At 48.0% G+C, this 26,040-nt stretch overlaps 1 protein-coding gene across 1 annotated transcript in view; it reads right to left on the minus strand.

Moving 5' to 3' along the window:
• LOC130550693 (transmembrane 4 L6 family member 1) overlaps nt 1-24,982 on the minus strand; it is a 31,924-nt gene extending 6,942 nt beyond the window's left edge. The window contains exons 1-3 of the mRNA XM_057328191.1: nt 24,940-24,982; nt 24,550-24,746; nt 24,040-24,108 (exon numbers count right to left, since the gene is read on the minus strand). Coding sequence (XP_057184174.1) covers nt 24,040-24,108; nt 24,550-24,720 — 240 coding nt within the window. The 5' untranslated portion in view covers nt 24,721-24,746; nt 24,940-24,982. The remainder of the gene's footprint in view (nt 1-24,039; nt 24,109-24,549; nt 24,747-24,939) is intronic.
• Nucleotides 24,983-26,040: the final 1,058 nt, after the last annotated feature.

Below are 26,040 nucleotides of genomic sequence, written 5' to 3' on the forward strand. Positions count from 1 at the left end.
CCTTTGGTCCCCACAGATTCGCCAAAGTCGGCAATGGATCCGGTGGTGCGGAGAAGGAGGGAGAGGCGCAGTGGGGGAGCGTCCATGCCGGTGCAGCCGGTATCCAGTCCGGTGCGGCCGGCGCCCAGTCCGGTGCGGCCGGAATCCAGTCCGGTGCAGCCGGAATCCAGGCCGGTCCGGCCGGCATCCAGTCCGGTGCGGCCGGCGCCCAGTCCGGTAAGGCCGGAATCCAGTCCGGTGCAGCAGCTGGCATCCAGCCCGGTGCAGCCGGAATCCAGTCCGGTGCAGCCGGCATCCAGTCTGGTCTCCAGTCCGGTGTCCAGTGTCGTGCCCAGTCCGGTGCGGCCAGTGTCCAGTCCAGCGTCCCAGCCGGTGATCCAGCCGGTATCCCAGCCGGTGATCCAGCCGGTGTCCAGTCCGGTGATCCAGCCGGCATCTAGCCCGGTGCAGCCGGCGTCAAGCCCTGTCCAGCCGGCCTTCCAGCCGACCTTCCAGCCGGACTTCCAGCCAGTACAGCGGCCGGTCTTCCAGCCGGCGTCAAGCCCTGTCCAGCTGGCCTTCCAGCCGGCGTCAAGCCCTGTCCAGCCGGCCTTCCAGCCGGGTCCCAGCCTTGTCCTGCCGACGCTCAGGTCGGCGGTCCCCCCCAGGACTCCGCGCCCTCGAGCGCAGCCAGGGACTAAGACTATTCCCCCTTCTCCCTACCCCCATGGACTGCCCCCTATGAGCCCTTGTTTGGCCCCACCCCCCCTCCCATGTTTGTTATTTTGATTGTTCCACCCTAGCCCTGTTGTTATTTTGTCATGTCTGCTGTTGATTTTGTTTCCTCTGTTTTGCCTTGTCCTGTCTGTCACCCAGTCGGTCTTGTCTCGTCCGTCTACCCCTTGGTGAGCACCTGGAGGTGCTCATTAAAGGGGGGGGGCTTCTGTCATGGCTCTGCTTCATTTAGTCATGTTTTTCTTGGTCCTGTAGCAGAGCCATGGCAAAGCCTTAGGTTTTGGGTGAGAAGACCATGGGATGTTTATCTTCTGACACCTCATGTGTTTTCTTGTGTCTTGTCATTTCTTCCCTGCCGTGTCTAATGTTTCCCACCTGCCCTGTGTAATTATCCCTCATTTGTCTCTCCTTTAAAATGCCCTCTTGTTTCATTGTCTTGTTGCTCTTGTATTACGTTTGTCATGCTTACCTGTCTTAATGTCTGCCTTGCGTTCCATGTACTCCATGTTCCTGTTTGCTGTGTAGTCCCCAGTCCTGTAGTAAGTGTTTAGTCTAGTTTTTTTGCCAAGTGTTGTTTAGTCCAGTTTAGTGTTTAGTGAGTCCTCGTTCTGTTCTTGTATATTGTTTTCTTGTTCCTGTGTTTTATCCCCGCGTGGGTTTTTGTTTTGTGTTTTGTTTCCTTGTTTAATAAATTCTCTGTTAACCCCTTAATCCCCGCTGCCTGCATTTGGGTTCTACCAAGCCAGTCGTGACAACTCTACTCTCAGCCAGTCTTGTCTCATTGTTCCAAGGTTACCACAGCGAGCAGGATGCAGTTCATGGCCAGACCTGATGGTAGAGCAGAGAATGGAAAGTGGCGACCTGACAAGAGCTGAGATGATAGAGCTGGATAAAGAAGGACGCGGTCACTTGACAAGTCTTCACCACAAAATTTAAAATGCTATTAGATTAATAATGATAATCTTAAAACTATAATTTACCTTATTAGTAAGTTTATTTATTTTTATTTAGCCTTGTTGTGCAAGCTCTGTCGAGCTTGTGCAGAGGCGGCAGAGGGGAACTGGAATCCCCTGGTTGGGCCTGGGTTCTCCTGAGGTTTTTTTTCTCGATTAGAGTTTTGGGTTCCTCGTCACCATTTGCATACTGTTTTTTGCACTATTTGCCTGGCCGGGGGGGGCTGCTTTAGAATTAGAATTTTAAAGTTTTACTTAATTAATATTGCATATAGGAATTTATAGTCTGTTATATTTGACCTGTGATTCTCTCTCCTTAAATGTGTGCTCTCACTGTGCGTGCGTGCGTGTCTGTGTGTGTGCGTGCGTGCGTGTCTGTGTGTGTGCGTACTTGTCTGTGTAGGTGTATGTGTGCGTGCGCGTCCGTCTGTCTGTGCGTCCGTGTGTGTGTGTCTATGTGTGTTAGTACGTCTGCATATTGTGTGTGTGCAGTGTTTTGTATGTGGGTATGTCTGTCTTCTGTGTTTTCACCTTTTTCTTGTTTTTACAGGTACAGCTTTAATTGTTTTGCTTATAGTCAATATGTCTCATGTACAGCTGCTTTGTAACAATGAAAATTGTAAAAAGCGCTATATAAATAAAGTTGAGTTGAGTTGAGTGGGACAGCAAGCGAATGTAGGTACATTCAGCTGGGCTGCCTTTCTTCTTGCAGATTGGAATGCTACTAGCCTGTCTGGCAGCGAGTGTCCGCCACTCTGCAACAACCCAGTTTATCTTTAATACAGAATAATTTTTTGATATCCTCAGTTTGGCGATCATCAGGGGATAGATGTCTTTATCACCTTCTTGTGTGCTGAGTTTCTAGTAGAGTTTGTCATACCAAGCAGCTGCTGCATTCTTCTCACCATTGTGCTGTTGTAAATGACTTTGAAGCCCTTGCCGATGTACAGTGAGGGAAATAATTATTTGATCCCCGGCTGATTTTGTAAGTTTGCCTGCTTACAAAGAAATGAAGGGTCTAAAATTTTTAAGTGTCAGAATATTTAAAAAAATCAGGGGAAAAGGTGTTATATAAAGGTTATAAATTGATTTGCATTTCAGTCAGTGAAATAAGTATTTGATCCCCTACCAACCAGCAATAATTCTGGCTCCACAGATTGGTTATGTGCCTCTATGGACCACAGATTAGTCCTGTCACTTTAAGAAAGTACTCCTAATTCAGCTTGTTATGTATATAAAAGATGCCTGCCAACAGAATCTATATCTTCCATTTCAGCCTCTCCACCACCATGGTCCAGACAAAATAGGTTTTAAAGGATATCAGGGACAAGATTGTAGACCTGCACAAACCTTGAATAGACTACAGACAGAAGCTTGGTGTGAAGGAAACAACTGTTAGTGTGATTATTTGGAAATAGAAGCAATACAAAATAACTATCAATTTCCCTTGGTCTGGAGCTCCCTGTAAGATTTCCCCAATGGAGTACTGATGATCATGAGAAATGTTAAAGATCAGCCCAGAACTACACGGAAGAAGCTTGTTAATGATTTCAAGACAGTTGGGACCACAGTTAGCAAGCAAACCATTGGTAACACGCTATGCCACAATAGATTGAAATCCTGAAGCACCCTCAAGGTCCTCCTCCCCAAGAAGGCCCGCCTGGCTCGTCTGAAGTTTGACAATGAACATCAAGATGATTCAGAAAAGGTTTGGAGAAAGTAATGTGAGACCAAAATTGACTCCTGTTTTTGGAGGGAGAGAAATGCTGACTATGACCCCAAGAACACCATCCCTACAGAGAAGCATGGTGTTGGAAACATTATGCTTTAGGGCTTTTTCTCTGCTACGGGTACAGAATGACTTCACCGCATTGAGGGGCTGAGGGACAGGCCCATAAAATCTTGGACGAGAACCTTCTCCCCTTAACTAGATCACTGAAGATGGGTCGTGGATGTGCCGTTAACATGACAAAGACCCAAAACATATTGCCAAGACAACCAAAGAGTGGCTTAAGGAGAAGCACATTAAATGTCCTAGCCAGTCTTTTAACCCTAGTCCTATAGAACATCTGTGAAGGAGGCTGAAACTCCAATTTGCTGAGCGACAGCCAAGAAACCTTAAAGATTGACAGAGGAGTGGACTAAATGTATCCTGACACATGTGCAAACCTGGTGACCAACTATCAGAAATGTCTTACCTCTGTGCTTGCCAACAAGGGTCTCTCCACCAAGTACAAAGATATGTTTTGCCCGGGGATCAAATACTTATTTCACTGACTGAAATTCAAATCAATTTATAACCTTTATATAACACATTTTCTCCTGATTATTTTTGATATTCTGACTCTATCAGTTAAAATAAACCTACCATAGGAATTATAGTCCTTTCATTTCTTTGTAAGCAGGCAAACTTACAAAATCAGCAGGGGATCAAATAAATAGTTTCCTCACTGTATATTGACTTTGATCCAATCACATTATTATTAGGGCTGTCAAAATTAATGCGTTAATAACACGTTAACGCAAATTCCTTTTAACGGCACTAATTTTATTAATGTGCGATTAACGCAGCGCGCATTTTCTGTTTGACCCTTGGCCTTTCCCGTAGTTTGAGAAAGTAAACGATGCAGCAGCAAACAGAAATGAAGAAATAAATAGGTCTTCTGAACGTAAAATTCAAATAAAAAACGATGTCTGATGGTTCTGTCGACAAGACTAAAGTGATCTGCATTTATTGTCGATGTGAATTAAGCTATCACCGCAGCACGTCGAGTTTAAAATATCACTTGATGGCGAAGCATACAACTGACGCAGAGAGCTCTCCTCCTCGCGGCAGACCACACTAGATTGTTTTCAGCAGAGACGGATGGACAACTCCACAAGCAACAGACTCACCACATCGATAGCTAAATAGGTGGCTACAGCATGTAGGTCAGTTAATGTAGTGGAGGACGAGGGTCTACTTGAAATTATTCGCATCGCATCTAACGATTACACATATGAACTACCTTCGAGAGCCACTGTTACAAGCAAGATTCACGGCTCTTACGAAGAGGAGAAAGCGAAAGTCGAGGAGGCGATAAGACAGACAAACACGGTTGCGCTCACCAGAGATTACTGGACTTCCCTCAGTAACCATAGCTACCTGGGGGTCACGGCTCATTATTTTGACACACACTGGAAACTACGGTCGTACGCTTTGACCATCATGAAGACAGACGAGAGGCACTATGCTGACGTTTGCGCTGAGCACTTTCTGCAGGTAGCCAGACAGTGGAATATTGAATTCAAAATTAGCCCACTGACCACCGATAGTGCACGCAACATGATTGCCGCGGGCCAGGCAGCTTCCGTTCGAGCATATGCCTTGCATTGCACACAGCCTCCACCGAGCTATCACAGTTGCGAAAATGTAAACATGCCTGTGTAAGTAAATAGCTCAGTGCAAAGAAAGAAGTAATGGGAACCTGTGTTTTTCCTGTTTTTTTTTCATGTGTTTAATAGACATGTACAAGGTCTTTGAAAAACATCTATGACCTTTGAAACATGTCTAGTCTTCATGCTCTATGTTGAGTATGGTTTCACTAATAATAAACAATATACATTTGCATAAAGCATCAATATTTGTCCATGCCCATGTTAATTTGAGTATTAAAAACTTGAAAAGTATTCATTTAAGGTACATTTATAACAGATAAAGATGTGCGATTAAGTTGCGATTAATCACGAGTTAACTCATTACAATCATGCGATTAATCGCAATTAAATATTTTAATTGATTGACAGCCCTAATTATTATAAAAACTGGTTAAGTGTCTAAATGATTTTAGTCAGACTATAATGTTAAAAGCTATATTCAAGTATAAAGCCTTGCATTTCCAAAACTGGCAAACAGTGGCAAGGAATCAAAACTCCAATGATATACAGTAAATATAAATGGAGAAAAAAACCTTTGGAGAAACCAGACTTGGCCAGCGGTGCATTTCCCAAATAACAAAGTAACTCGCTGATTAACCACCGTAGCATGATACACAGAGGTGGGTAGTAACGCGCTACATTTACTTCGTTACATTTACTTGAGTAACATTTTGGAAAATATGTACTTTTTAAGTAAAATTAAAAGTGTGTACTTTTACTCTTACTTGAGTAAATTTCTAATAGAAAATCTGTACTTTTACTTCGTTACATAACTTACATTGCGTGACGTTCCTTCGTTCCTTCATTTTAAAATATGCTTTTTAAAACACGTTGTTTATTTCAAGGTTGACGTCTCTTTTTACGGGCATTCCCGAGTGGTCGATTCTTTTGAGTCGATTCTTTTGAAAGCATTAATTGAACAATGGGCAAAACCATTTGAATAGGCTAATGAATCAGTTCAAATGATTTGTTCAGTTCGCAGCACGATCTGAATCATCTGAAGCAGGATTACTCACTCCTCGTAGCGCGAAACTTAAGAACACACAGAACACAAAGAGGATGAAGTAGATATTAATCTATATCTATACAATCAAAACTGCAAATGTGTCATATTGTTTGCCAGCAATGATAAATGCCCGCCATATGCGCGCACCCGCGCGACTTGTTCGTCAGACACAGAGACGTGGGCTTGCAGAAATATACATTTGAAGAACAGAAGGAAGAAAACTTGTTGATGGGCGTGTGGTTCACTGTTTACTGTTTGTTTACAAGTAAGAGCGTTTCACAACACACACATGACACAACACGAGAAAACATGAGCTTTGATCAAAAATGTGTATTTCATTTAAGAGAGCAGTGCAGATGTTCTAGATCATCTTAGGAAATGCTCGGAGTTTAGTTCATGCTTTAGTTTTACGTGGTATATTATTCTAAATAAGTTGTGTAAACTACATTGACATCAGGACTAGATGAAATTTACAGAAATGCTTGTCTCTTCTGTGTTTGTCTATTCTTTAGTCTCTCTATATTGCAAAGATATCTGTTTATGATCATTACAAATATTGATTAAAAAATATTAAAATATTGGCGTTAATATTAATTTTATGTAGTAGGCCTATATAATCAGATACAAAGTAACTAAGTAACTAGCTACTTGAGTAGTTTTTTCATTGCATACTTTTTTACTTTTACTCAAGTAAATTTTAAAATAGTGACTTTTACTTTTACTTGAGCAACAATTTCTCTAGTTACTTCTACTTTTACTTGAGTAAAGATTTTGGCTACTCTACCCACCTCTGATGATACATTGTTGGGGAAATTAACTATGTGGCTACGACTGTTTGGCATAGTAAACTTATCAATTGTTTGAACCAAGTTGATTCAGTTGATGACATCACACAGCTGTATAATAAATATTTTTAGACCTAATTGATGTCTAATTATTGCTGTTAAGAACGTACATTGCATTTAAAGACTACTTTTGTAATTAGTTTTTCTTTTCAGTTTTTTGTCAGTTTCATTCATTCACAAGTTTCCTCTTACATCACTCTGCCCAGGGACTCCCCCAGTGTCCTAGAGCCATAAGGCTGGGCACAGGCGCACTTTTCAAACACAGCACTTTAATTGTTTTGACAAATTAAAAGAGATCAAATGAAATTTGTATATACTTAGCGTGGGGGGTAGAGTAGCCAAAATCTTTACTCAAGAAAATGTACAAGTTACTAGAAAAATGTTTACTCAAGTAAAAGTAACTATTTAAGAAACTACTCAAGTAGCTAGTTACTAGTTACTTTGTATCTGATTATATACTATTAATAATATTAATGCCAATACTTGTATATCAACATATTTATATTACATTGTAATCGTTATTTTTAATTATTATTATTATCATAAGCAGATATCTTTGCAATATACACACAGTGACTGAAGAATAGACAAACACAGAAGAGAAAAGCATTTCTGTGACAAGTCACAATGTCAATTTAGCCTTGGTCTCAGCCTCAGACGGTCACGTCCACGGACCGTTGGCTGAATGTCTGATGCATAAGGCACACTTTCTTTGAAACACTTCAGCTCGTTCCAAGTTGCCATCTGATTGTTTGAATTCTACAGGATTTCCGGGAGATGTGTTGTCTTCTTTAATGGTCCACCTGGAAACAAGAAGCCTGATCGAAGTAAGAGGTTGTGTTTACATTGGTTGCAATAAGAATTCATCACGATTGACTAAACGCTAAATTCTTTAAACATATGCGAGGTTCACGGCATAAACTTATAATCATTATTGTTGCTGTTAACTTCTGACACGTTCGGAAATGTACACCAGTCTGTTACTGTGGAGACATTTCCACGCCTCTAAACATAAATAATGATCTGTGCTGGTCTGTGCAACAACAGAACACTTGGCACGAACTTTTGCCATTGCGTTATTACAGATACACTCGTGTCGCTTGCAAAACCACAATGGCGCGCCATGGGTGGAACCGAGCAGACTAAGGGGCAGTGATATTACAATAAGATCATTCTCATATGTTAGAAGAAGTGCGTTATCTGAAGCGCTGATTTTTTCTCATGCTTTCAGAGAAAGGCGTAACAAAGCAAAATGACTAGATTGTACTTTTTCACATTTTCTGTGTTGGTAGATGCACCGGGGAACTGATTATAGCACTCAAACACAGAAAAAAATGTATTTTCGTGAAATGTCCCCTTTAAGTTTCCCGCCACGAAGAGTGTGTCACGGTCCTGCATTCTTGGTTCTGTATTTCTAGTCATGTGGCAGGATCGGGACGGAGCCCTTAGGTTCTATGTGAGAAAGCATGAGTTGTTTGTTATGACATCTCATGTGTTTTCTCGTGTCTTGTCATTGGCCCCGCCCCTCTCATTTCATGTATTGCTTCCCTGCCGTGTCTTATGTTTCCCACCTGCCCTCGTCAATTATCCTTCGTTTGTCTTCCCTTTAAATTGCCCTCATGTTTCATTGTCTTGTGCTCTTGGATTGTGTGTGTATGTACTTGTACCTTTGTGCTTACCAGTGTGTAGTAAGACTAGCGCTGTCTAAAGATCCTGTCTAGTTTAGTTATTTACTGTTGTTTCTGGTTTTGCCCCCTCGTGGGAAGTTTGTTTACATTTTTGAAAGAGTCTTTAAGTTATCTTGTCTGTTCCCCATTGTGGGAGTTTTTGTTTTGCCTTTATTAAAGTCTTGTTTTGTTAACCCCTTCACTGCCGCTGCCTGCATCTGGGTTCTTCCACCTCGCATTCGTGACAGAGTGAGTAACCGGCCGCTTCAGAAAATTCAGATCGTGCTGCAAACTGAACAAATGAACAAATCATCTGAACTGATTCATGAACCTATTCAGACAGTTTTGCTAATTGTTTAATTAATGCTTTCAAAAGAATCGATTCAAGAGATTCATTCACTCGAGAATGCCCCAGTGAAAAGACACGACAACCTAAAAATAAACTATGCATTTATGCCTTACAGCAGTTTCACACAGCAAGCGTAAGCAGAGCGTATTTTTTTCGGCGCACATTTTAACAGATGAGAGCATTCATACCGCATGCGTAAGCAGCGCGTGCTCGCGGAGCAGACGTGCCCCCTCAGATTTTTTACACAGTCAGTTGTGTATGCAACCTCCAAATGGCAAGTTTCTAGACGGCATCTATTAATCAGTTGCATGATTCTATAGAAAGACACTATATCAGCGAGCTGCACCCTTGTCCTCTTTGGGAGATTTTCGCCGTTTTGATCACGTACGGGGGCTTAACATTTACCAAACCGGCGACAGAAGCAACAGCGCTGGCTAATGATGTAAGCTAATTAGCGTCTGTATGTGTAACGGTTTCAGCACCACCGGCCACGCCCCCCATGTCATCACCGCCAGCTCGCTTCACCCGTTCCCTCTCCCCGGAGTTCTGAACTCAGTTTCCCAGCATGCACCGCACATCCACCATTTTTGATTAGTCCACACCTGCATCACATCATCAGGATTCTATTTAAGTTTGCACCTTTTTGTTCTTCCCTGTTCAGTCTTGTTGTCTTCACTGCAATTCTTTACCCCGATAAGTATACTTACCTGTTTTTGAAATACTTACCTGTTTTTGGATATTCCTGTTTTTGAAATACTTACCTGTTTTTGGATATTCCTGTTTTTGAAATACTTACCTGTTTTTGGATATTCCTGTTTTTGAAATACTTACCTGTTTTTGGATATTCCCGTTTTTGAAATACTTACCTGTTTTTGGATATTCCTGTTTTTGAAATAAACTCCTTTTTCTTATCTACCTCCGTGGTGTGCTCTCCGTCTACCAGAACCCTGACAGTATGCGGTCGGGAGCTCGGCTCACGGAAACACCCGCATCCCCAAAACAAGACTTTCAGACTCGTTCTATGCCAGTATGCGCCGTCGTTTAGGCAAAGTGTTTGTCACCCACTTTCATTTAGACCCCGCGACCAAACGCGGGTGCGAGAACTGGACCCATGAACTTTTATGTTACAGTTCAATTTCAGGGTGCAAAGACTGACAATACTCTAAATTCAGATTTTTAATACCGTTGGTCATGATCTTATAACTATTTTTAATACTAGTCTAAATACTGGAGTTGTTCCTGACAGCCTAACTTGTTGCAAATGATATCTTACTAAAAACGGATGCTTTTAGACTTAAGCTCTGCATTTGACATGGTTGACCACAATATCTTGATTTCCAGGCTAGAGAGCTGTGTTGGGTTACAGGGCAATGTGCTGAAATAGTTCCAATCTTTTTTAACAAACATAAAGTTTAGTGTTTCCATTGGCCAACATAGTTCGTCTTCACAACCATTTGCTTGTGGGGTACCACAAGGTTCCATTCTCACTCCAGTTTTATTCTCTTTATTTTTGTTACCAATGGGAGCTATATTTGAGAAACATGAAGTGTCTTTCCACCTATATGCGTATGATACGCAGCTGTATTTTCCCTTGCAGCATAGAAGTAAGGAATTCTTAGGACCTTTGTTGGATTGTCTAAATGAATTATAAACATGGTTAAAGCAGAATCTTGTGTTGTTAAACGAGAACAGAACAAATTATTCTATTTGGGTTAAAATCAAATGATGACTATTCTCCTCACTTTGGTCATCTCTCTTCCTATTTTACATCCTGTTCAAAAAATCTTGGTGTTCTTATTGATTGCCACTTGGGTTTTGAGAAACAAATTAGTGCAGTTGTCAAATCAAGTTACTTCCATTTATGGCATTTATCTAAAATCAAACCTCTACTCTCTGTTAAACAGTTTGAACAGATCATTCACTTGTTTGTTCTAAGTCGTTTAGACTACTGTAATTCACTTTATTATGGTATAAGTCAGTCCTCTATAATGCCTTTACAGATGGTCCAAAATGCTGCTGCAAGGATGCTGACAGGCAGACGGAGGTTCAATCATATCTCGCCCATTCTTATTTCATTAAATTGGCTACAAGTCTAAGTTTTGTTTATAAATCTTTGCATAATAAAGCGCCATCATATCTCTCCGAGGCTATCTCTAATTATAAACCAAATAGGTCGCAAAGGTCCAACAATCTTGGTCTCCTCACTGTTCCTAGAACAAGTTTCCACTACAGAGGTGATCGTGCCTTTGCTGCTGCTGGTCCTAGTCTATGGAATGAACTACCAGCTTCCATTAGAGCTATGCATTCATTGCCTGTATTTAAATACCTGCTTAAAAAACATCTTTTGTCAATAGCTTTTATCTAGCCTTGTCAATTGTTTTGTCTATTGTGCTTTGTTGTTTTGAGCTGTATTATACAGCACTTTGGGTCAACTGGTAGTTGTGTGAAAGTGCTTTATAAATAAAGAAAGAAAGAGCCAGTTCTCCGTGTAACAGGTAATGAATGTAACTTGTTTATTTCATGTATTAGAATTACACAAAGTGTATTTGTTTACCTGATATTCTGTCTGTGTGCGCCTTCCCTTTTAAATATTCTGTGAACGGTGTTTTGCGTAACTTCCTGTCTGTTCACCTGCTCTTCCCTTTTCACACTGGCTGTGCATGGGAGAGGTAGGTTCCTGTTGAGCTCCGACTAATTTGTTGTATTTGTTTAAAAGTCATTCTTTTATGCTCGGTTTTGGTTATATTGGGGATATTGTCTCGTGTGTATTTTATCAGGGTTTTGGTATACTTTCATTTAGTTTAACATTTCGGTTGTTTAACCGGTGCATGTGGAGCACGTGGGCTAAATGTTACACATCTTTTCTGTTAACAGAGGGACAAAAGGGCAGGGCATACTGTAAGACTGTTTTATTATTTTCCATCAGGTATGTTACAATTGTCATTTGTTTTATGCTATTTTCTGTTCACCTGCTCTTCCCTTTTCACACTGGCTGTGCATGGGAGAAAGGGACAAAAGGGCAGGACATACTGTAAGACTGTTTTATTATTTTCCATCAGAGTGATTAAATGAAGAGTCGAAACGTTATCTGATGTCCGAGTGGTTACTACCCCATAAAAGAAAAAAAACACAACGCAGAACTACACCGGTTACACGTGGTGCCGTGACCATTCCGGGTCAGCGCTTCGCAGATCGCCGTGGTTGCATGACGACTCGCCATTTTACCTCCCAGGCCTTCTTCGCCACCTTCAAGTGTGGATGCTACATGCTAGCGGGACTTCACGGGTCTATCTGTTTCATCAGAAAGGAACGGTGAACAGTTTGAGTTTCTGATCAACTAGATTTCTCTCCGGAACACTTTTATTCGTCTTGGATGTTTGTTCACCGAGAGAGACTGTGTGATTTGGACTGCGTGTTACTTCAGCGGCATCCAGCATCGTATCCTTTATCCGATCAGTGTATGTTGAATTACGTATGATGCTTTTTGATCGTGAAATGGTGGATAATTATCTTTGAAAAAAGAGACAATATTTTATTCCTGTCGCGAAAAGTGTGAACAATTGTATTATTTTCTTTGAACTGTACTTGCCATTTTTGTCCGTGTTGGTTTGAATTTAACCGTATCTTACGGGTAACGTATGTGTGTGATTTCGTAGTTTAATTGAGGTTCCCTTTCTGTCGGTCTCTCGACGTTGTGTCGAACCGACAGAATGGGGTTTGTCTTGAGAACCTATCATCTTCTGAGTATTTAGAAAAGGCCAATGAAAATTGGTGAATGAAATTTGCATGCCGGGCTCCTCCCCGGATGTCCGGGTATAAGAGGGAAGCCGGCGTGCTCATTCATTCACCTTTTGTTCTTCAGAGCCTACGCATCTGGTGAGCTTCTCTACGATCTGGGTGATCATTCTTTCTGCTGGAATCTACGACGTGGTCAGCGGACGGTCCCTTCCTGCAGTGACTCTCCCCTGGGCGTCTCGGCAGTTCCGGAGGTGTTCGAGCAAAAATGTCCTTTTCTAAAAGAGTAAATTTCTCCAGCGTGGCTTGTCCCGCTGTTCTCATGGGTGCAACACACTCATCGAGGAGGGGGACGGACACAATGCCTGCTTCCAGTACGCTGGGGCAGACGTTGTGGATACGTCCTGCCCGCACTGCGGGCGGTGACGATTCAGACGTTGCGTCACAGGTGGCTGTGTTCTCAGGGGACTCAGCCACCACCTCGTTTGCTCCCCGTTCCGTGGCGGCAGGACTACGGCCCTGCCGTCCGCTATGGCAAGCAGCGAGGGTGATATGAGGATTACTGTGAGCGATAATCCGCCAGCCACGGCTCACGGACCGTTCACACCTCGTTTCGCTTGTCTGACCGTTCCCCAAAAAGACGGTCCGCCGTCTTATTCCTCAATCACGTATTCGGACACGATGCGTGATGATGAGATGTCTCTTGCAGCATCGGGGGGTGACGTACTGCCATCCGATTCCGACGATTCCTCGGGCTCCCTCCCTCGGGGGGTCGAGCCCAGGAAAAAGCGGATGTCGAGATGTCGGCCATGCTTTCATGGGAACACCTCAGGGGGATCGAGGCTACCATTGGGCCCGACCCCAGCCACATCGCTGGGAAGTCGGATAGGGACGGATCCTGCCCCGTCCCTCCATCTGCTGGCCCCCTCCGGGGGGGCTGGCGCCCACTTACTTTCAAAAAGGAGAGTTTCCTCTCTCTCTGGGTTACCACAGCCGCTCTCACCCTCTGCACGACGGTGAACGGCAAAGCGCAATGTCGAGTATAAACACCAGCCCTCAGCACTCTCAGTCAGACAGTGCGTTGAGCTGCGCAGTCGCCAGGCAGGAAAAATGGCAGAGCCGATCTCCTCCCCGGGGGACCTCCCCCGGCAAGGAATCCGTACTGCTAGCCATCGAACCACCCTCCGCGGGGGCGATGAAGCAGATCAAACCTCTAGTCCCCCTGTCACAGTTCTGGGAGCCTGCCCAGACTGTCAGGCTGGCTGAGGAAGACGATCCGTCTCGGCTACGCGATTCAGTTCGCTACACGTCCGCCCAAGTTCCGGGGCATCCTTTTTACCTCAGTCAGAGGCAGGGATGCCCCCGTACTTCGGGCGGAGGTCGCCTCCCTTCTGGTGAAGGGAGCGATCGAGCCCGTCCCACCGGCCGAGATGTTCAGCGGGTTCTACAGCCCGTACTTCATTGTCCCCAAGAAAGGCGGAGGGTTGCGCCCTATCTTGGATCTGCGTGTTCTGAACAGGCACCTACACAAGCTGCCTTTCAGGATGGTCACGCAGAAGCGCATCCTGGCGTCCGTCAGGCGTCAGGACTGGTTCATGGCAATCGACCTGAAGGACGCGTACTTTCATGTCTCGATCCTCCCTCGACATCGGCCGTTCCGACGGTTCGCGTTCGAGGGACGGGCATATCAGTACAGGGTCCTCCCCTTCGGTCTGTCCCTGTCTCCACGAGTCTTTACGAAGGTCGTGGAAGCCGCCCTCCTTCCCCGTTGGGAAGGAGGTGTGCGGGTACTAACTATCTCGACGACTGGCTCAAGTTTGGGCACACTCTCGAGATCTGTGGTGTACACACAGGGACCTGGTGCTCCGGCACCTAGATCGGTGGGGCCACAGGTCAACTGAGATAAGAGCAAGCTCTCCCCGGGCAGAGCATCCTCTTTCTCGGTATGGAACTCGACTCTGTCCTCACGAGCGGCCCCGCTCACCCCCAGGGGGGGGCGCGAGGACTAGCGCGCCCGGTCAGTGTTGAACTGCCTGAGATCAGACAGTCAGCGGTCCCCCTGTAACAGGAGGCTCCTGGGATTCATGGCATCCTCGGCGGGGGTGGCCCCCCCTCGGGTCGATGCATATACGACCGCTCCAACACTGGCGGCAGAGTCAAGTTCCTTGGAGAGCGTGGCACACCGGCAGCAGGCGTTGGTCACACGCTTTTCTGCCGACACACCCTAAGGGGTGCCGTGTGCAACGGGCAAGCAGTGTCGGGGCGGTGGACGGGCCCCCGCCTGCGTTGGCATTCAACTGCCTAGAGTTGTGGGTTGTGCTACTTGCATTGAGGGACTTCCTCTCGTGCAGGGAAGCACGTGCTGGTCCGGTCGGACAGCACAGCTGCTGTGGCGTATTCTTCACTCACAGCAGCTAACATGACTCGCCCGACGCCTCCTCCTCTGGAGTCAGCAGGTGATCAGCTCCCTGCGAGCCACACACATCCCAGGCGTCCTGAACCAGACAGCCGATGTGCTCTCTCGTCAGTTGACGCCTTGCGGAGAGTGGCGACTCCCTCCCCGCGCAGCCGGCTCATTTGGGGGCAGTTTGGCCAGGCACAGGTGGTCCTGTTGCCTCCCCGAACTCCTCCCATTGTCCGCTTGGGAACTCCCTGTCCGAGGTACCCTCGGCACGGATGCCCTTGCGCACAGCTGGCCGCGGGACAAGCGGAAGTACGCTTCCCCCCAGTGAGCCTCATTGCACAGGGCCTGTGCAAGGCCAGGGAAGAGGAGCATCAAGTGGTACTAGTTACGCCCCTTCGGCCTAACCAGGACTTGGTTCTCGGAGCTGAGGCTCTGACAACAACTCCCCCCTGGCCGCTCCCCCTGGCGGACAGCTTCCCCAGGGGAAGGGGCACGTTACGGCATCCCAGGCAAAACCTGGTCTCCATGTCTGGACGGGACGAGGAGATCCTGAGTGACCCACCCCCGGTCCGGTTGGGACGTCACTCAGGCTAGGGCTTCGGCCACTGGGCGGCTATACGCCCATAGGTGGCGCCTCTTCTCGTCCTGGTGCTCTTCTCGGCGAGAAGACCCGCGGAGTTGCTCGGTCGGGTACGGGCTGTCCCGTCCTCAAAAGAGACGGGGGAGTAACCTCTCCCCCTCCACACTGGGAATGTATGTAGCCGCTACGGCCGCTCATCATGACCCAAGTGCTGGGTAGCCTCTGGGACAGCACGACCTGGTCATTAGGTTCCTAAGGGGCGCGAGAGGGTGACCACCTTACCCGCGCTCCGTACCCTCTTGCGACCTAGGTGGCGGGCCTCAAGAGGCCCCGCCCCCTTCGAGCCTCTCGGGGTTGCCGCTCTTTCTCAGTCTTGATAAAGACGGCTTTCCGCATGGCGCTCACCTCCAAGAGGGTAGGGGATCTACAAGCACCCTCCGTGTCCACAGATTGCCTAGAACTCGGGGCCGGGATTCTCACGTTATCTTGAGACCCCGCCCCGGCTACGTGCCCAAGGTTCCCACCACTCTCCCGAGAGACCAGGTGGTGAACCTGCAGGCGCTCCCCACCGGGGAGGAAGACCCAACCTATCCGTGTTGTGTCCAGTACGCGCACGGCGCCTCTACTTGGACCGCACGCAGAGCCCAGAAGCTCTGAGCAGCTCTTTGTCTGTTTCGGAGGTCAGCAGGAGGGCTGTCTCCAAACAGAGGCTGGCGCACTGGATCGTGGATGCCCTCGTTAGGGCATACCGATCTCATTTCGCCCCTGCCCGTTGGGGGTGAGGCACACCCCTCGTGGGCACTGGCTCAGGGCGCCTCTCTGGCAGACATCTGCAGAGCTGCGGGTTGGGCTATGCCTAACAACTCCGTGAGGTTCTAATACCTACGCGCGGAACCGGTGTCAGCCCGCATCCTGGCAAGGTGTGGGACCGGCAGCCGGTAGGGCGTACGCCTGCGGAAGCCCTTCCCCCTCCGGGGGGAGCAGTGGCGATCCCGCCTCACTTCTTTCCCCTCGGGTAAAGAACAGGCATTCCATCCATCACTAAGCACCCTTCCAGGGGACAGGCTGGGCAGAGCAGCCCTGCCCCCTTAGGCCGGGGAACAGTTGAGTTATCTCCCACATAGCTCTAACCGGACCTAGTGCTCCAGACGTGGTAACCCCCCCTCCGTGGGCTGTTCCGTCTGATGTATCCTCATGAATGGTTCCCACCTTGGCAACCCATGACCTCCCCAGGTGGACTCCCACCTTGCGGTTAACTCCTGCAGTCCGCACATTCCTCCCATGAGTTCTCCCCTGATGGTGAGACCATGTGGTGTCTCCACTAATTCCTCCCTACGGTAGGTAGTGGCCTCTGCAGCGTTTTTCCCCCAGGGGGAATAATGCTTACCCAGTGGCCCGTACGGTGCCGGGCGGCTTCTCGCCATTTAGAGAATCAGGCCTCCGCCCGTGACGGCCGGCGTTAGGGGGCTTCCCAACTTTTTGTGGAAAGCTCTGGGTCCCCCTTCCTCTCCACTGGAAGGTCATAATTTCGCGCTAGCGTGTTCGTCTGACTCGCCCAGGCCAGTCAACGTCGCTCCGCAGAGATTGTGACGCGGCTCAGTGCTGTGGCGTTTTCCATAGGAACCCCATTCTGTCGGTTCGACACAACGTCGAGAGACCGACAGAAAGGGAACGTCTTGGTTACGGATGTAACCTCGGTTCCCTGATGGAGGGAACGAGACGTTGTGTCCCTCATGCCACAACACTGGCCGCCCACCCCAGCGGTCGGGGGAGGATGCTTTAGGCTCCTCAGACCAAAGGTGAATGAATGAGCACGCCGGCTTCCCTCTTATACCCGGACATCCGGGGAGGAGCCTGGCATGCAAATTTCATTCGCCAATTTTCATTGGCCTTTTCAAAATACTCAGAAGATGATAGGTTCTCAAGACAAACCCCAATCTGTTGGTTCGACACAACGTCGAGAGACCGACAGAAAGGGAACCGAGGTTACATCCATAACCAAGACGTTATTTAACAGTATAAAGCTGGCAACCACAGCTGCCAGTAGTTTACCGTTTTTTTACAGGATAATTTTTTACAGTGTGGTTAACCAGCAAGTTATGTCGTTGTTCGGGAAACACACCCCAGAAAGATTTTTTGTGTAAATCATTCGCAAAGTCATTCTAACATACATTTTCAGATTCATGAAAATGCAGAGCATTTTTACACGTCCAATCACAGTGGAGAAGAGGTGGGACAAACACTACATTGACCAACCATCATACACAACGATTGAGAAGTTAATATTATTACTTCATTTTCATATACTAGTATCTTATTACATAACCCCTGTGCATCTGATGAGCGATACAGCGATCTTCAGTGATCTACTTCTGCTGGAATTTACGACGTGGTGCAGCAGACAGTCCCTTCCTGCAGTGACTCTCCCCTAGGCGTCTCGGCAGTTCCGGAGGTGTTCGAGCAAATTTCCTTTTCTAAAAGAGCAAATTTCTCCAGCGTGGCATGGCCCGCTGTTCTCGTGGGTGCAACACGCTCATTGAGGAAGGGGACGGACACGATGTCTGCCTCAGGTGTCTGGGTCTCCGGCACGCTGAGGCAGCCTTTGTGGATACAGCCTGCCCGCACTGCGGGTGGATGGCGATCCAGACGTTGCGGTCACGGGTATCTGTGTTCTTTATGGACACAGCCGCCACCTCGTCTGCTACCCGTTCTGAGACCGTGGTGGCTACGGCCCCGCCATCCGCTTCGGCTAGCACTGGGGGAGGATATGGGGATTACCGTAAACGTTAACCCATCAGCCACAGGCTCACGGACCGTTCACACCCCATCTCGCTCGTCTGACCGTTCCTCAAGAGACGGTCCTACCCCGTCTTGTTCCTCGGCCACGTACTCGGGAGTGCGTGACAAAGATGAAATGTCGATTGCAGCATCGGAGGGCGACCTATTGGCATCCGACCCCGATGATTCCTCGTAGCTCCCTCCCCTGGGAGGTTGAGCCCAGGAAGAGTCGGACGTCGAGATGTCAACCATGCTCTTCCGGGCAGCCGCGAACATTGGGCTGCAGTGCACCACACCGCCTCTCCCCCAGTGCTCGCGGCTGGATACGTGGTACCTGGGGTCTGAGCACGACTCCAAGCTGCGCCCAGCCCCGGTCCCATTTTTTTCCCGGAAGAGGAGCTCAGTAAGACGTGGAACGCGCCCCTCACGGCCCATTCCAGTCAGACCGGCTCTGTCGCCCTTACTTCCCTCGATGGTGGGGCAGCCCGGGGCTATTTCGAGATTCCCCAGGTGGAGCGTGCCGTCGCAGTGCACTTATGCCCACAGACGGCGGCCACCTGGAGAGCTCGGCCTAGACTCCCATCCAAGGCGTGTAAGTTTTCGGCCTCTTTGGTGTCGAAGGCTTACGCTGCTGCGGGCCAGGCTGCCTCCTCACTCCACGCCATGGCCATCCTGCAGGTCCACCAGGCCAAGGCATTGAAGGAGCTCCACGAGGGCAAGACCGACTCAGCGGTGATGCAGGAACTCCGCACCGCCACCGATCTCACTCTACGGGCGACTAAGGTGACGGCACGGGCCCTGGGTCGGGCGATGTCCGCTATGGTGGTCCAGGAGAGGCAACTCTGGCTTAACCTTGCGCAGATGCTGGACGCCGAGAAGATTCGCTTTCTTGACACCCCCATCTCGCAGGGTGGGCTGTTTGGTAACACCGTCGAGGACTTCTCCCAAGCAGAGGGAGGCCATCAAACACATCCTGCCCCGCCGCGACTAGGCCGCCTTCAGGCCTTTGAGATCCCGAGCGGTGTCTGCTTCCCGGCAGCCCCGGCCCTCTTCGACACCGGCTCCAGTGCCCCCTACCCAGGCAGCCTCCTGGAAAAGGACGTCAAAGAGAAAACCACCTCCCCGTCAGCAGGCTGTCGCGGAAGCAGAAGCGGCCCTGACGGAGAGACCCCAGGGAGATCGAGGTTACCATCGGGCCCTGACCCCAGCCACTCCATCGCTGGGGGGTCGGATAGGGACTGTTGCTGCCCCGTCTCACCAGCTGCTGGCCCCCCGGGGGGCTGGCGCCCACCTACTCACAAAAAGAGTTTCCTCTCTCTCTGGGTTATCACAGCCGCTCCCACCCTCGGCACGACGGTGGACGGCAACTCGACATTGCGTCACGGCGAGGCACAATGTTGAGTATAAACACCAGCCCTCAGCACTCTCAGTCAGACAGTGCGTTAAGCTGCGTAATCGCCAGGCAGGAAAAACAGCAGAGCCGATCTCCTCCCCGGGGGGTCTCCCCCAGCAAGGGATCTGTACTGCTAGCCATTGAAACACCCCCCGGGGGGACGATGAAGAATATCAAACCCTTAGTCCCCCGTCACGGTTTCTGGGAGCCTGGCTTCGGCTTCCCAGACCGTCAGACTGGCTAGGGAAGAAGATCTGTCTCGGCTACGCGATCCAGTTCGCCAGACACCCGCCCAAGTTTCGGGCCGAGGTCACCACCCGTCCCATCATCGAGCCCGTCCCATCAGCCGAGATGTTCAATGGGTTTTACAGCCCGTACTTCATTGTCCCAAAGAAAGGCGGGGGGCTGCGCCCTATCTTAGACCTGCGTGTTCTGAACAGGCACCTGCACAAGCTGCCGTTCAGGATGATCATGCAGAAGCGCATCCTGACGTCCGGCCATTCCTACGGTTCGCGTTCAAGGGGCGGGCATATCAGTACAGGGTCCTCCCCTTCGGTCTGTCCCTGTCTTCCCGGGTCGTCATGATGATCGTGGAAGCCGCCCTCCTTCCCCTCAGGGAAAGAGGTGTGCGGGTACTAAACTATCTCGAAGACTGGCTCATATTGGCTAACTCACGAGATCTGTTGTGTACACACAGGGACCTGGTGCTCCGGCACCTAGATCGTTTGGGGCTACAGGTCAACTGGGAAAAGAGCAAGCTCTCCCCCGGGCAGAGCATCTCCTTTCTCGGTATGGAACTCGACTCTGACTCCATGACAGCGTGACTCAACAATTTCAGAGGCTCCTGGGACACATGGCATCCTCGGCGAGGGTGGTCCCCCTCGGGTTGATGCACATGCGACCACTCCAACACTGGCTACAGAGTCGGGTTCCCTTGAGAGCGTGGCACACCGGCAGCAGGCGTATGGTCATCACGCCTTTCTGCCGGTGCACCCTGACCCCCTGGTCTTCAATGACCTTCTTGCGGACAGGGGTCCCCTTGACGCCTCGCGGAGAGTAGCGACTCCATCCCCGCGCAGTCCAGCTCATATGGGAGCAGTTCGGCCAGCCGCAGGTAGACCTGTTTGCCTCCCCGGACTCCACCCATTGTCCGCTTTGGTACTCCCTGACCGACGGTCCCCTCGGCACGGATGCCCTTGCGCACAGCTGGCCGCGGAACAAGCGGAAGTACGCCTTCCCCCCCAGTGAGCCTCATTGCACAGATCCTGTGCAAGGTCAGGGAAGAGGAGCATCAAGTGTTACTAGTTGCGCCTTACTGGCCCAACCGGACTTGGTTCTCAGAGCTGGTGCTTCTGGCAACAAATCCCCCTGGCCGATTCCCCTGATGAAGGACCTTCTTTCTCAGGGGAAGGGCACGTTGTGGCATCTAAGGCCAGACCTCTGGAACCTCCATGGGACGAGGAGATCCTGAGTGGCCTACCCCTGGCGGTGGTAGAGACCTTCACTCAGGCTAGGGCCCCTGCCACTAGGAGGCTGTATGCCTTCAAGTGGCGCCTCTTCTCGTCCTGGTGCTCTTCTCGCGGAGAAGACCCACAGAGATGCTCGATCAGGTACGTGCTGTCCTTCCTACAGGAGAGGCTTGAGGAAAACCTCTCCCCTTCCACACTGAAAGTGTATGTTGCCGCGATTGCTGCACATCACGAACCAGTTGCTGGCAAGTCTCTAGGACAGCACGACCTGGTCATCAGATTCCTTAGGGGTGCGAGACGGTTGAATCTGCCTCGCCTGCGTCCCGTACCCTCTTGGGACCTCGAAGTGGTCCTGGCGGGCCTCCAGAGGCCACCCTTCGAGCCCCTGGGGGAGGCCGATCTTTCTCGCCTCACGATAAAGACGGCTCTCCTGGTGGCGCTTGCCTCCATCAAGAGGGTAGGGGACCTACAAGCATTCTCTGTGTCCACGGGTTGCCTAGAATTCGGGCCTGGAGACTCTCACGTGATCCTGAGACCATGGCCCGGTTACGTGCCCAAGGTTCCTACCACTCCCTTCCGGGACCAGGTGGTGAACTTGCAGGCACTCCCCACTGGGGAGGAAGACCCAACCCCATCCGTTTTGTGTCCAGTACGCGCATTGTGCCTCTACTTGGACTGCACGCAGAGCTTCAGAAGCTCTGAGCAGCTCTTTGTCTGTTTTGGAGGTCAGCAGAAGGGGAGGGCTGTCTCCAAACAGAGACTGGCGCACTGGATCGTGGATGCCATTGTCACGGCATACCGATCGCAAGATCGCCTCTGCCCATTTGGAGTGAGGGCACACTCCACTCAGGGTGTAGCCTCCTTGTGGGCACTGGCTCAGGGCGCCTCTCTGGCAGACATCTGCAGAGCGGCGGGTTGGGCTACGCCCAATACCTTCGCGAGGTTTTACAACCTCCGCGTAGAACCGGTGTCAGCCCGCGTCCTGCAGGGCAACAGGTAGGACCGGCAGCCGGTAGGGCATACACCTGCGAAAGCCCTTCCCCCCTTCCGTAGGTGGGTCAGCGGCTATTTCCGCCTCCCTTCTTTCCCCACTGGGTAAAGAACAGGAATTCCATCCATCACTAAGCACCTTCCTGGGGGCAGGCTGGGCAGAGCAGCCCTGCCCCCTTAGGTCGGGGAATAGTTGAGCCATCTGCATAGCTCTAACCGGACCTACTGATCCAGACGTGGTAACCCCCCCACCATGGGTGGTTCCGTCTGATGTATCCTCATGAATGGTTCCCACCTCGGCAACCCATGACCTCCCTAGGTGGACTTCCACCTTGCAGTTAACTCCTTCAGTCCACACATTTTCCTATGAGTTCTCCCCTGATGGTGAGACCATGTGGTGTCTCCACTAATTCCTCCCTACGGTAGGTAGTGGTCTCTGCAGTGTTTTTCCCCCAGGGGGGAATAATGCTTACCCAGTGGCCCGTACGGTGCCGGGCGGCTTCTCACTGTTAGAGAATTAAGGCCTCCGCCTGTGACGGCCGGTGGCAGGGGCTTCCCATCTTTTCGCAAAGAGCTCTGGGACCTCTTACCTCTCCACTGGACGGTTACAATTTCGCGCTAGCGCTTACGTCTGACTCGCCCAGGCCAAGCAGCGTCGCTCCATTATAGATTGTGATGCGGCTCAGCGCTGTGGCGTTTTCCATAGGAATCCCAATCTATCGATTCGACACAGCGTCGAGAGACCGACAGAAAGGGAACGTCTTGATTACGTATATAACCTCAGTTCCCTGATGGAGGGAAGGAGACGTTGTGTCCTTTATGCGGCAGGCTCCTCAGATGAAACGGTGAATGAATTAGCACGCCGGCTTCCTTTTATACCCGGACATCTGGAGAGGAGTCCGACATGCAAATTTCATTCGCCAATTTTCATTGGCCTTTTCAAAATACTCAGAAGATGATAGGTTCTCAAGACAAACCCCAATCTGTCGGTTCGACACAACGTCTCGCTCCCTCCATCAGGGAACTGAGGTTAAATACGTAACCAAGACGTTTCCTTTAGCTCAGTGGTTAGAGCATGGCGCTAGCAACGCCAACGTCATGGGTTCGATCCCAGGGATTTCACATACTCTGATACAAATGTGTAGTATAATGAAATGTAAGTCGTTAAATGCATAAATGTAAATGGTGTCCTGCAGTAAAAGGAGGAAGGGGGTCATCTGACATACACCCACACACACACCTGAGGTGACGTGTGACCAAAACTCGCAACACCTCTAGTGTCTTGTGTGCGGCTTACACAATTGGTGCCTGTGTGAATATCACTACTGACACACCTATAACAGCGTCAAGAATCTATTCTGCAGTTGTGTGATTTTTCTGCATTGTGCAAGGCGATATGCATTTTTGTATGAAGCATAGTTACAAACATAATTTGGATGCTTTGTCTCAGCTGTGTTCTCACAGCTGTATTTTTTTCTTGTTTTGCTGATGTCCAATGCCACCTCTGCAGTGACCTGTGCGCTTTAGAAAAAAAAACTAAAGAAAATAACATTTTAGATGTAACTTCATGGATAACTGCTTCACATTACAACATTACTACATTCGAAAAAAGGTCACGCTATAACAAAATCAATCACACCTACCATAGTTTGCATGCTTACACATAAAACACATTGCTTCAGTGGCTCATCACAGAGCTGAACTTTGTGCACACACTCGTGCACAGATCAGTTACTCACCACACATCTGTTTTCACAGCAGCTCCTATCCACCCCTGCAGTAAACATCACTGAAGCAGGTAATAACACCTGCAACATACAGTACATTTACATTTGTGCATTTGGCAGACGCTTCTAACCTACAACCTTTGTGCTACTAATCACACAGTAGATCGCACACATGATTACATGAGAAGAAATCTGTAAATAAATGAGATGTTTTCTTTAATAAGTCTAAGAAAGAAGCTTTTATTATACTCCTAACACTTAAAGTCAGGTCCAGACATAATCTATTCTACTCTTTATTTATTTAGCAGTTCTTATTCTAATTTTGACGAAATCTACAGAAAAATGTAAACAGTGTAAATGTCGTAAAAGAAACACACTAGACGTTTGTTGTAGTTGTTAGCATCATGACATTATGTAATTTAAATAATAAACTAAGAGTGAGTATTATTGAAGAATAATATCTAAATGATGAATGTTACAGTTTTGTGGGTAATGATTCAATGTTGGTTCTTATAAACCTACCAATAATCCACCTCCGATAACCCCAGGAAAAAACCAGATCTTTTCTGTGATTTCCTCAGTTCTCCACACACCACCATTGGGAAAAAACAGCAAGATGTTTGAGACTATGGATAAGAGACCCAATGGAAACAGAAGGCATCCGATGCATTTTGCACACTTTCCAGTACACATGGCGGACAAATGGATTGTTTCTTAACCTGGATAAAGAGTTGGTTCAAGAAGAGAGTGTTTAGTAACCTAAATATGAATGACAAGCATTATTATTATTATTATTTAATTATTTTGTACATGTATTGCATTTTGCAGCAATAATGCAGTAATGAAGAAATAGAAATACAAACTATTATTTTAAAATCACAACTACAGATTAAGTAATTATACACATTCTACCTTTTTCCTTTGAGACTTAAAATTCTGGATACTTGGATACCTCCCAGGGTTGATATGTTCTATACAGACTGAGTGATGACTAGTTGCACAAAGGTAATCCAGCACATGCACAGATGTCTATCCCTGCGGTTAGTGACCTTGCCTTTTGCCTTTAAAAAAAACAGTCAATAACACGATGGTCACTTTCAGTATTCAACTATGGAGAACTAAACAGTGAAAACTATAGACTGAACTGCTTATCAACTCTTCTTTATGTGTGTGTTGACTGTGTTCCCAAACTTAATAAAACATATACAAATAAAAAGAGCCCATGGGTGTTCATTGGATGACCATAAATAGTTCATTTTAGGATAATATAAAATATTATACATTTAAAAATGACACATTATTGGAGTCTGGTTGTTGATAAGAGTGCTCTCTGGTGGAGCATGAGGGGCACTGCAGCTGGTAACTGACAATATTAGTCAGAATAAAATCGTAAAGACTAGGATGCTAGCTGCTAGTTGCAACTGCAATCTATGATATTATTGCAAATTTTCTTGTTGATCTGTTGATAATACTGTATATCTAAAGTATCTCTAGCTCTGTAAGACTTAAAGTAATACCATGAGATTTGTATAATATATGTATACAATGTCTATATATGTGTGTACATGCGTGTATGTGTGTACATGCGTGTATGTATTGGATTTTTTCCGTTACCTTCTCTATGTCGTATTACTTTAAAGGTTTATCTTATATTTTGTGTGTTCAACTTATCTTATTATTCTTGGTTTTGGTTTTCTTGTAGAGGTGCTTTGGTGCAATGCAAATTGTAAAAGCGCTATAAAAATAAAGTTGAATTGAATTTTCTTATTTTCAAGACAAGTGTGCCAAATTTCTTGACCTTTCGAACATGGTAAGTGCCTTAAAAAATGAGAGGTGTTTCCAAGATGGCGCCCTAAACACTCGTTTATTTGTGAGATCAAACGACGTCTTGTGGTGCCATCCCAAAAAGGTAAAAAATCTCTCTCACGTACCTTCTCTGGATCGGTTCCACATTTATGGGATGATCTGCCCACGGCTGCAGTATGCGGTCCATGAGACGCTGAAAGGTGGCCG

Source organism: Triplophysa rosa, unplaced genomic scaffold (assembly GCF_024868665.1).
Source record: "Triplophysa rosa unplaced genomic scaffold, Trosa_1v2 scaffold400, whole genome shotgun sequence".
NCBI classification, from domain to species: domain Eukaryota; kingdom Metazoa; phylum Chordata; class Actinopteri; order Cypriniformes; family Nemacheilidae; genus Triplophysa; species Triplophysa rosa.